The following is a 10,838-nucleotide window of genomic DNA, read 5'->3' on the forward strand; positions in this document are numbered from 1 at the left end:
GTGCATGTGTGTGCGTGTGTGCAGATAGTTGACAGTCCAGAATTGTGGACAGAACATACAGAACGGAGCAGTACGCTGGTCATAGCAGAGGCTACGCCGCAGCACACAGGACGCTACACTGTGGTAGTGAAAGACCGCAAAAGCTCAGCCCAACACACACTTACCCTTTCTGTCATAGGTAAGACAGTAACATACATTACACTCAGTGGCCACTTTATTAAGTGAACCTTGATAATACCACTCTGGACCCATTTTACCTTCAGAACTGCCTCAAATCTTTATGGTGTAGATTCAAGAATATGACAAACATTCCTCGAATATTTTGATCACATCACACAGCTGCGAAGCATTCGAACAGTTAAAGATTCTGTTCATTTAAAACCCAATAAATCAATAACAATTAAGAAGGCTGATGCACTACAATCAGTAATGTCTACCAAGAAGTAAAGATGCAACAGTGTATATTGTCTTTGCCTAGAAATATCACTATGCGAGGCTGACGTCCTGTGAGAACGTCCAGCAGCATGTTGTCAGTTCCTTCATTATAAAGACGGGTCCATTCAGATTTTTAAGAGAATCTGCAATGAAAAGAGGMGGCAAAAAGATTTTGGTAGGATCACACAATTTYAGTGAATTTGYTCACTGTGCACGTGAATGTGAATCAGCCAAAGGAGCTGATTCACATTCACGTGCACAGTGAACTCATCGTTATGTTACAGAAACTCTCAATGCTCAGTTGGATACGTGAGTAATAAGGGACTCATAATGGGACAAGAAAATATCCACCACACCATTAAACCACCAGCAGTCTGATCACTTTACTTCAAAGCATGATGGATCTATGCTATATTTACACTAAACTATGACTCATATGAATGTCTGAATGAAGACTCATAGGACCAGGGCTTGTTTTATCCAATCTGTTATTGTCCAGTTTTGGAGAACCACTGTGAATTCTGAACAGACAGCTGGTGTGGTATTCAGCCGCAGCAGCTTATTGGCTTTAAGGTTAAAAAATATGACGGTCCTCACAGTTTGAACCAGCTTGCCCTTCCCCATCATCTTTCCAGACCGGCCAGAGCCTCCTGCTTCRGGCCCGGTGGCCTCTCTCGTATCTCCGTCCAACCTTGTGCTGTCCTGGTCGGGACCCTGTTACGACGGCGGCAGTGCTGTCCTGGGCTACGTGTTGGAGCTGAGAGACCAGGGACTTTCTGAGGCTGCGGAGTGGAAAAAACTCACTRCCAAGTGTGCCAGCACCTCATACCAAGTGTCATCCGGGCTGCAACCAGGACAGGAGTACTGTTTCAGAGTGAGGGCTTACAACGCAGTGGGGGAGAGTGATCCCAGCCCGGTTTCAGCAGTGGTGAAGATGGAGGAACCAGGTTGGGTGTTATTTGTATCTGGTACCATATCTGAAAGTTGTAATTATAATAGGAAGCCTTTAATCAATATGTTGTGTTTGTATTTGTAGATTCTAAGAAAACACAAGAAGAAGCCACTCAATACCCCTGTGTCACTATTGATTCTTCCCACAAAGTTACAGATCACTACAACTTGCATGAGAAATTGGGAACGTGAGTATCTGCAGCCCACACATTTTCTAGCATCTGTTTTTCTTGGAGCTTGAGCCAAAACTCCCCTTTCTCGAGAACTTCAGTTACAGTATTTCGGGAGAATGGAATTAAGAGTAGCAGTATGGCTGGAGGGAAAATTCTGCCAGGAGATGTGATTACAACATGAGCTTGCAGAAACCTGTCCCTCCAACGATTCAGAGTTTATGACGTAAACTGTCTTGATGTGTATCTGTAAAAAAACGAATGCAATTTCACTCTGACAGTTGAAGAAAGAAAGAATAACTCATCTAAAATGCACATGTGTTATCTGTGTTTGATTTTTCAACTGTTTCAATCACGTCTCTTCATTCGTCACTTGCAAGAAGCCAAATTTTCTCGTAATCCTTTCAAGTGACCTTAATCTTCAGACTCTCTGAAGGTTGTCCAAAGTATCCAGTCCTTTTTAACCTGACCGTGACACAAATGCAAATTATGGANACCGGCCAGAGCCTCCTGCTTCAGGCCCGGTGGCCTCTCTCGTATCTCCGTCCAACCTTGTGCTGTCCTGGTCGGGACCCTGTTACGACGGCGGCAGTGCTGTCCTGGGCTACGTGTTGGAGCTGAGAGACCAGGGACTTTCTGAGGCTGCGGAGTGGAAAAAACTCACTRCCAAGTGTGCCAGCACCTCATACCAAGTGTCATCCGGGCTGCAACCAGGACAGGAGTACTGTTTCAGAGTGAGGGCTTACAACGCAGTGGGGGAGAGTGATCCCAGCCCGGTTTCAGCAGTGGTGAAGATGGAGGAACCAGGTTGGGTGTTATTTGTATCTGGTACCATATCTGAAAGTTGTAATTATAATAGGAAGCCTTTAATCAATATGTTGTGTTTGTATTTGTAGATTCTAAGAAAACACAAGAAGAAGCCACTCAATACCCCTGTGTCACTATTGATTCTTCCCACAAAGTTACAGATCACTACAACTTGCATGAGAAATTGGGAACGTGAGTATCTGCAGCCCACACATTTTCTAGCGCTTGTTTTTCTTGGAGCTTGAGCCAAAACTCCCCTTTCTCGAGAACTTCAGTTACACTATTTCGGGAAAATGAAATTAAGAGTAGCAGTATGGCTGGAGGGAAAATTCTGCCAGRAGATGTGATTACAACATGAGCTTGCAGAAACCTGTCCCTCCAACGATTCAGAGTTTATGACGTAAACTGTCTTGATGTGTATCTGTAAAAAACGAATGCAATTTCACTCTGACAGTTGAAGAAAGAAAGAATAACTCATCTAAAATGCACATGTGTTATCTGTGTTTGATTTTTCAACYGTTTCAATCACGTCTCTTCATTCGTCACTTGCAAGAAGCCAAATTTTCTCGTAATCCTTTCAAGTGACCTTAATCTTCAGACTCTCTGAAGGTTGTCCAAAGTATCCAGTCCTTTTTAACCTGACCGTGACACAAATGCAAATTATGGAKAAAAATACTTTTTAGGGTTTAAGCACACTTCAAAGATGAAATGTGTCTAAAAGTCATGCTTTGACAAACAGGACTGAAAGAAATCCAATGAAKAATTGACAGAGAATGATCATCTTTTAGTCTGTCCATCCACTTCATGCAAACAGTTTGCATAAAGTGTCTTACTAGTGGAAGACATTTTATTTTATTTTATTTTATTTTATTTATGCTAAACTGCATGATTTCTATGCAGTAATGAACTTGCTACCTTGTATCTGTTGAGATGTTATTGTCAAAACCGACTTCTGTCCTCTTCAGGGGAAAGTTTGGCTTGGTGTTCAAGCTCACCCACAAGGAGACGGGCCGTGTACGCGCGGGAAAGTTCTACAAAGGACGGCGAGCCAAAGAGAGAGAAGCTGCTCGTAAAGAAATCGAGCTGATGAATCACCTCCACCACCCCAAGCTGGTTCAGTGTCTGGGAGCATATGATCATAAACCAGAGATGGTCATGGTAATGGAGTTGTAAGTACCATCATGTCAAATTCTCATTAAAACACTAAATTTAGGTTGTGTGCCAGATGTCAGAGTTGTATTTTTTTATTTTTTTCCCCCTGTAGTATTGCAGGTGGGGAGCTCTTTGATCGCATCGTGGATGACAGCTTTGAGTACACAGAGCCTGGCAGCGTGCGCTACATGCAGCAGATTCTGGAGGGGATCGCCTTCATGCATCAGCAGAAAATTGTCCACCTGGATCTGAAACCTGAAAATATCGTCTGTGTTGACACCACTGGCACTCGCATAAAAATAATTGACTTTGGATTAGCTTGCAAAATTGGTAGGAAAAATCAAATTCTTTTCTCATTTATGCGTCTCACTTGTGTTGGATGCATGTTCTCAGTTTGTAATGCRCKTTCACACAGATGGGAACACGGCTCTGAAGGTGATGCACGGCACCGCTGAATTTATAGCACCGGAAGTTATCAGCTACGAACCTGTGAGTTTGGCCACTGACATGTGGAGCATCGGCGTCATCTGCTACATCCTGTGAGTCACCTTGTTGTCTCCGCCACATCAAAACAGCACTTTGACACAGTTATTTGTTGTTTTTTTTTTTTGCCAACATGCAAATCGAAAAGTTGGTATCGCTCTTCTGACAGCGCAATAAATTCAAAGCAGGGATTTGGCTCAAGGTGAGACGGTTAGCTTTCACTCCAGGAAGCACCCAAGAAATTTTGGATCAAATATTCCCCACAAATATGTCAAAGTAATTATAAGTGATGTCATCAGGAAACATTTTTACTTTCACCACTCTTACATGCAGTAAAACCTGTTGCTAGTTAGCACATGTGAATGCTGCAAGCCACAAAACACATTTATTAGACAYTGGATTTTTGACTCCCCATTTTAACAGGTTTAAACTACAAACTTCAATCTATTTTATTGCCGGTTTTATGGATCCAGTAAAACAATAACCCTGGAGAATGAATGTTTTTTATCAAAGCACATTCATTAGAATGGCTCAGTCAAAGTCCGTACCTAAATCCAAATGAAAATGGCAAAGCTTCAAATTTGAAGTTAACGGGAACTCTTTTGCAAAGAAATAGGTCAACGTTTTCAATTTCTGAAAATGCAAGGTTGGAAAAAAACAATATTAAAGACTTGCAAATGTAATGTCAACAAAACATAGTTCTGGAAAGCACTGAACTAAMAACATAGGCACCACACACTTTACTGAACTTCTTTTTATTTCTGAACGATTTTAATGAGATTTCCATCTCATCTCACAATTATGTATTGCACCTTATTGGCATAGAATCTCAATAAAATACATTAAATTCAGTGTTTGTAGCATCAAAAAAAGTGAAAACTTTCAAAAGGGGTTAATATTTTTGCAAGTCGTGCAAAGGCTTTCTACAGTATAAAAATAAGGCTTTTATACTGTAGAAAGCCTTATTTTTAAGGCTTTCTACAGTATACAATGCTGAATCATACAGAAGAACAAATTTTAATCCGAAAGCCTTATAGAGTAAACCTCAGACTACAATGCCACCTAGTGGTAAAAACTCACAAAGACTCTTCTCAATCTTTCTGTCTTAGGCTAAGCGGTGAGTCTCCGTTCCAGGGAAACAGCGATACGGAGACTCTGGCCTTGGTCACAGCAGCTCAGTGGGAGTTTGATGAAGAGAGCTTTGAAGATATAACCGAGGAGGCCCAGAATTTCATCAGCTCTCTCCTAAATAAGGATCCCAGGTCATTTCACAGATATATGGCCAAAACTCTCCCACAGACACCGTTTTTCAGTCGGTCTTACGCAGTTCTCTCTGTGTCTGTAGGCAGAGGATGTCTTGTGAAGAGGGTCTTGCTCACCCCTGGATGAAGAAGTTTGACTCTGAAAACCTATCTTCCACAAAATGTCTGTCGAAGGAGAAGATGAAGAGGTTTTTAGCCAGGCAGAAGTGGAAGGTAACATGCAATATTTGAGCAATCTGTTCTGTGGAGCTCAGTTGATTTGTTGTCTCATAAAAAAATGTGTCTTACAGAAAGCTGGCAAGGCTATGCTAGCCCTAAAGAGAATGGCTTTGCTGTCTAAAAATGAGAGCTCTGCATCTCTTCCAAGCGCTGGTAAGGGTGATACGCTTTTTGTCCTTTCCTTATCTTGACTTGAGTCMCTTTACTTTATTTGTGTGACATATTTATTTACTTTTGTCTCCTAGACCTTCCGCTGAGCCCTGAGGCAGAAGATGCACTGCAGTCTCTGGAGCGTAAGATGCAGGGACCACCCCAATTTACCAAGAACCTGGAGGACCAGAAAGTAGCTCGGGGCTCCTGCGCCCGGCTCTCGTGCCACCTAAGTGGTATGCACATATGCTAACACGGTCTTTTCACTCTTTGTCGCCACTTAATTATCAACCCGGCCAGCATGCTGGGTGTTTTAGCCTCGTGACTCAAGGTACGCCTTTTTGACAAACCAACAAGGAAACAGGATCAATGTCTCAACAACCAGTTTCAAAGCTGAATCTTCTACCAACAGGACTGAGCTTATATCCTAAAAAGAGCCTAATTATGAATTTCTGTCTTTGTGAAAACTCATAGTGAGCAGTAACTGGAGTCGACCCAGAAGTGTTGCATTTAGGAAAAGATGATTGGAAGAAAAATGTAACGTTAATATAATGTTAAAGAAGTAAATAACTCTAAAAAACAGTCTTTGTTTATTGTTGGCGTCATTCTAATTGTGGATAATTGTGAGGTTTTTTTTAGATATTCTTTGCACTTTAGAGCAAAGAATATCAATGATTTACTATAAATTGATACCAATATTAGAAGATGAGATCTGTAACAGTGACCTGAGACTTTTAAATGTTTATTTATTTATTTTATGCTGTGATAAAAGATGTAAACAAAACCCTTTTTTTCATTCTGTTGGTTAATTTATGTAATTTCTACTCAAATATTTCATACTGAAACAGTMTCTGTATGATACTAAAAGATTTGAYGACAAGTCACACTTATTAGCATATTCAGACATGAAAGGCTAAAGGTTGACTTGCTTCTGGAGGTRCAAAAATATCACCAACCCCAGATGTCCCACTCCTCTTGTTTTTTTACTGCAGGATATCCTGATCCAGAGGTGGTGTGGCTGTGTGGAGATGAACCTGTAGAAGAATCATCCACTGTYCAAATAGAGTACGATGATGATGGACGCTGCACCCTGATTCTTTCCAAAGTTGAAGCAGAGGATGCAAATGTTTACACCTGCAGGGCAACCAATGACCACGGGGAGATATTCTGCACYGCTAAATTAACAGTTTTATAATAGAGTCAGTATATCTATGTATGCAAAGAGGAATTGTACAGACATRAGGATMTTTGGTGTCTTGAATATATACAGTAATGTTTTGATGTGGAAAGGCCAAATGAGGAATGTTCTGTAAGACTTGTTGCATTTGAAAGAGTATAACGCACATTATTGTACACAGTTTAGATAAGGTTCCTGAATATAGTTACAAAGCACGCTATKTMASAGTTGATATTTCCTTGTATGGCTTATAAATATGCCAATTTAAAATAGGTTTCTGCTGATAATGTGAACAATGGAGCAATATTTTCATATTATGCTCCATTATTTTAGAGATAAAGTGGACTTAAACTAAAGTGTTGGAGTAATGTTAAGAGGAYGCCATCATATTTCTGATTGACTTTAAGGTTTTGATAGAATATTTGAAAAAAAAAGAATCATGTCTAAATATATTACTAGAAAAAGTATAACCAACCATCATTTTGCATTTCAAGTAGGTGTAATTTTTTTGCATCCTATGTGTCACATTTGCTGTTGCTTTTACCATGATAAAATTGTCGAGAACTTGTTAAAATTGACCGGTAGCGTACCAAACAATGTAGAGATTCATGAAGATATAYAYAGAAATATTTTTGTAATGAATAAAGAGCAATGAAACGTCTTTGATTTTTATCTTTGCAACATCACATCTTCACCTACTAACGACCACTACTCCTTTTCGGAGGAAGTTGATGTGAATGCAACTTCTATGCCATTGGGTTAAAAAAAAGTTTAAAACAAAAGGACAGATGAGTTTTGTAGATGCTCAAATACCCTGCCAGACGATGACAGAGCTCYTAGTCAATAACATGAAAAGTGATGCAGAAAACGTCAAAGGAAGACCTTTTTGTTTTTGTTGGTGGAGGAAAGATCAAGTGTCACATTATGCTTTATCATAATATTAAAAAGGAGCAGAAGGAAGCTACATCATATTAGAATAAGTAAATGACTAAACACTTTCAGTGGCTTATTTTATGCTTTTGTACCAAATCCCTATATTTTACATTGACTTCCATTCAAACAACCGGGTCTAATTCACCCCAAAAAAGAACAAGGCCACTCCAGAAAGGAACTAAAACCTTTTGAAAACAAGGATAAAGTTAAAAACTAACACTGTATCTCAGTGGTTCTGAAACATTTTATAACTAGAAAGAACTATCCCAGGAAATGTCAAAACWTCCTAGTACCACAATATTGACAATCTGAAATATTAGAACAACATTATATTACCGGTACATTAAAGCTAATAATAGCTGCTGTAAAAAAAGCATGGCTTCTTTTTACTTTTGATCTTTAGTATCTCATTAAGTCTGTCAGAGTAAAATCTCATGTCTGCTTCAGTTGATCAAGAAGTTCTCAAATATTTCTTTTGCTTCAAGAAACTCAGTTTGTCTGAAAAACATACAGTTTGATTGTTGATACATTTTTCTTCTACATATGTTCATTGGTTTTCATTTATCTTAAAACTAATTATGGCCTGACTCCAAAAACTTTGATGAGTTCCACAAAAACGAAATCTGAGGACAACCAATGGAACCTGTTCCACAATTTAATCCAATTAGGTCCTTTATGCAAGTCTAAAATTTGTTTCAAAAGGTAAGAACTATCTACAAGAGAGCATGATTATTTGCTGCTTAGACTATATCTGAAGTGTATGCAATATATTCAATCAAGCAGATAAAATACAAATTTACACATTTATAAAAAAATGACATTTCTAATTAAAAAAGTAATTTCTACACATTGTAGTAATTTTAWATTTAAATAAAAGAAAATTCATTTTCTGTGAAATAGTAAAGAATCATATTGGGATGCATGGGTTTGGTGCGCATCACATGGGGAAGAGCAGGAAGCCGCTGAATGTGTTGTAGTGCATCCCATCATCATAGATGAGCCTGTTTGGCTCCAGCTGCACGAACACGCTGTCTCCCACTTTCAGAGAGATGACCACAGCGTTGCTTCCACTGTCGTGAACGTCAGACGCAGYGGTGTCCCACACTGACGTCAGCCGTTCACTGTTCTTCATGAGACTCACAACCGAGTTGGGAGCAGGAGTCATGTTGTTGAACATGGAGAACCGAAAGAAGTACATTCCACTGACCGTTGCTGTGAAAATACCTACAAAACATAAAGAGTTATGAGAACTGTAAGAAAAGCAACCCGTTGATTTGATTGGGTTGTTTTCCTATTTTTGCACACATTTCTTGTTAATGCTGTACACACCTGTTGATGGATTATAGCAGTTCCCTGTGTTGGAGAAAACCTTTTTGTACTTTAGTGGGGTGGCAGTCGTAAAAGGTCCTGTGTTTCCAGAGCCAGGGAAAGCTGCAGAAAAAGCCACTCGAGGAGTGCCTGAAAATATCAAAATAACAGATTGGAAAYTTTACAGGGAGTAATTATATTCCATCATAAGTTTGGTAAATGCATTACCTTGAGTGAGGCTCCGCAACTCTTGAACTTCTCTTTCAGTGTTTTGCAGCCTGGTTTCAAGGGAAGTAATTCTTTGTTCCATGTTTGTAGGGCAGATGTTACAGCAGCTGGCTGAGCCTCCGATAGCACACATATCGTCATCATTCCCTGGACCAGAATGACAAAAGCCGAACGTTAGCATCAGAACAATAACCTTCTTCATGTTTGTTGYTTCGAGCCTCTGCACCCTCTATATACCTGTCCATCCTTTTATCACTTACGAATGTGATATTGCGCAAAAGTAGGTCAGGAATCCTGTGTGCATGTTAACATAAAATTTTAGATATATTCAGTTCTGCTTCAGCTAACTCCGAGTTGTTAAAATTAAATAAAATGATTAAGGTCAGAAACTCTCACTACCATATTTTTCCATTTARATTTATTTTTTGCTAATTCCAAGCCATTTAACCATCTTGTTAGTCTTCGCCACCGTGCTGCTATTTATTAACCTGGCCAGCATAAGCACTCTTATCTCTAAATCAAAGGTGTGACTGTTCATAAAACCAACATAAAAAGTATGATCWAAGTTTTGTGTCCCAAAACCAGTTTCGAAGGTGCAACTTCCTCCAACAAGAGAGAGTTCAGTCTAAAGTACATGTAGCAGCCAAGAAAAAAATTATAAATTTCCATCATTGTAACAATTCACAAGACACGATTACTGAAGTATACATAGAGGTCCTGCAATTGATAAAAAATGACTTGCAGTAAAATATAGTAAGTAACTGAAATTGTCTTTWGAAATATATTTTWAAAAAAGCATAGCATAATTAATTTTTATTTTATTAGTTAATGTTTGTCATKTTTACATTGTTTAAAGAATGTAGGTATGTTAGRAAAAAAATKAACTGTTTCCTTTTAATGTGCRATTACAAATAAAAGCAATTTGATGACATCCCAGTACAGTTACTGGTTAGTGTATTCAGACATGAAAAGCTARAGGTTGACTTGCTTTTGAAGGTGTAAAAATAGCACCAACATCAGATGTCTCACTCYTCTTACTTCTTGCTGCAGGACATCCTGATCCAGAGGTGGGGTGGCTGTGTGGAGATGAACCTGTAGAAGAATCATCCACTGTCCAAATAGAGAATGATGATGCTGGATTTTTTGATTCTTTCAAACGTTGGCACAGACGATGCAAATATTTACACCTGCAGGGCAACCAATGACCACGGGGAGATATTCTGCACTGCTAAAGCAACAGTTGTATAATAGAGTCAGTATATCTATGTWTGCAAAGAGGAATTGTACCGACATGAGGATTTTTGGTGTCTGGAATATATACCAAATGAGGAATGTTCTGACAAAATTTTGGTGCAATTGAAAGAGTATAACATAGTTGAACAAATTTGTTTGAGTATAAATAGTTTCAACCTCTCTATTTTTCTCTCCTACAAATATCTACTTCATTTATTTTATAAGTTTCCAAGTACTTCTCTGCTGCAGTTTTGTTTTGAAGCTCTTTGACTGATTCATTTTTATGACTTTAAAGTTCTCATGAAACTTAAAAGCTATCTGGAAAATAAC

At 39.0% G+C, this 10,838-nt stretch overlaps 2 protein-coding genes across 2 annotated transcripts in view; one reads left to right on the forward strand and one right to left on the reverse strand.

Moving 5' to 3' along the window:
• Positions 1-3: 3 nt before the first annotated feature.
• On the forward strand, positions 4-7,467 carry mylk5 (myosin, light chain kinase 5; the record flags this gene model as incomplete). The annotated part of the gene is made up of 11 exons (XM_008417096.1): positions 4-178; positions 1,071-1,382; positions 1,472-1,574; positions 3,329-3,532; positions 3,628-3,845; positions 3,931-4,054; positions 5,108-5,260; positions 5,344-5,473; positions 5,551-5,632; positions 5,725-5,865; positions 6,622-7,467. Coding segments are annotated over 11 exons (1,845 nt in total), but the record flags the coding sequence as incomplete, so codon positions are not given.
• A 1,209-nt stretch (positions 7,468-8,676) lies between these two features.
• The window catches only part of LOC103469395 (complement C1q-like protein 2), a 3,577-nt gene continuing 1,415 nt past the window's right edge, over positions 8,677-10,838 (reverse strand). Inside the window, exons 3-4 of the mRNA XM_008417046.1 lie at positions 9,069-9,118; positions 8,677-8,963 (exon numbers count right to left, since the gene is read on the reverse strand). Coding sequence (XP_008415268.1) covers positions 8,677-8,963; positions 9,069-9,118 — 337 coding nt within the window. The remainder of the gene's footprint in view (positions 8,964-9,068; positions 9,119-10,838) is intronic.

The sequence above is a fragment of the Poecilia reticulata genome, linkage group LG8, assembly GCF_000633615.1.
Source record: "Poecilia reticulata strain Guanapo linkage group LG8, Guppy_female_1.0+MT, whole genome shotgun sequence".
Classification (NCBI taxonomy): Eukaryota; Metazoa; Chordata; class Actinopteri; order Cyprinodontiformes; family Poeciliidae; genus Poecilia; species Poecilia reticulata.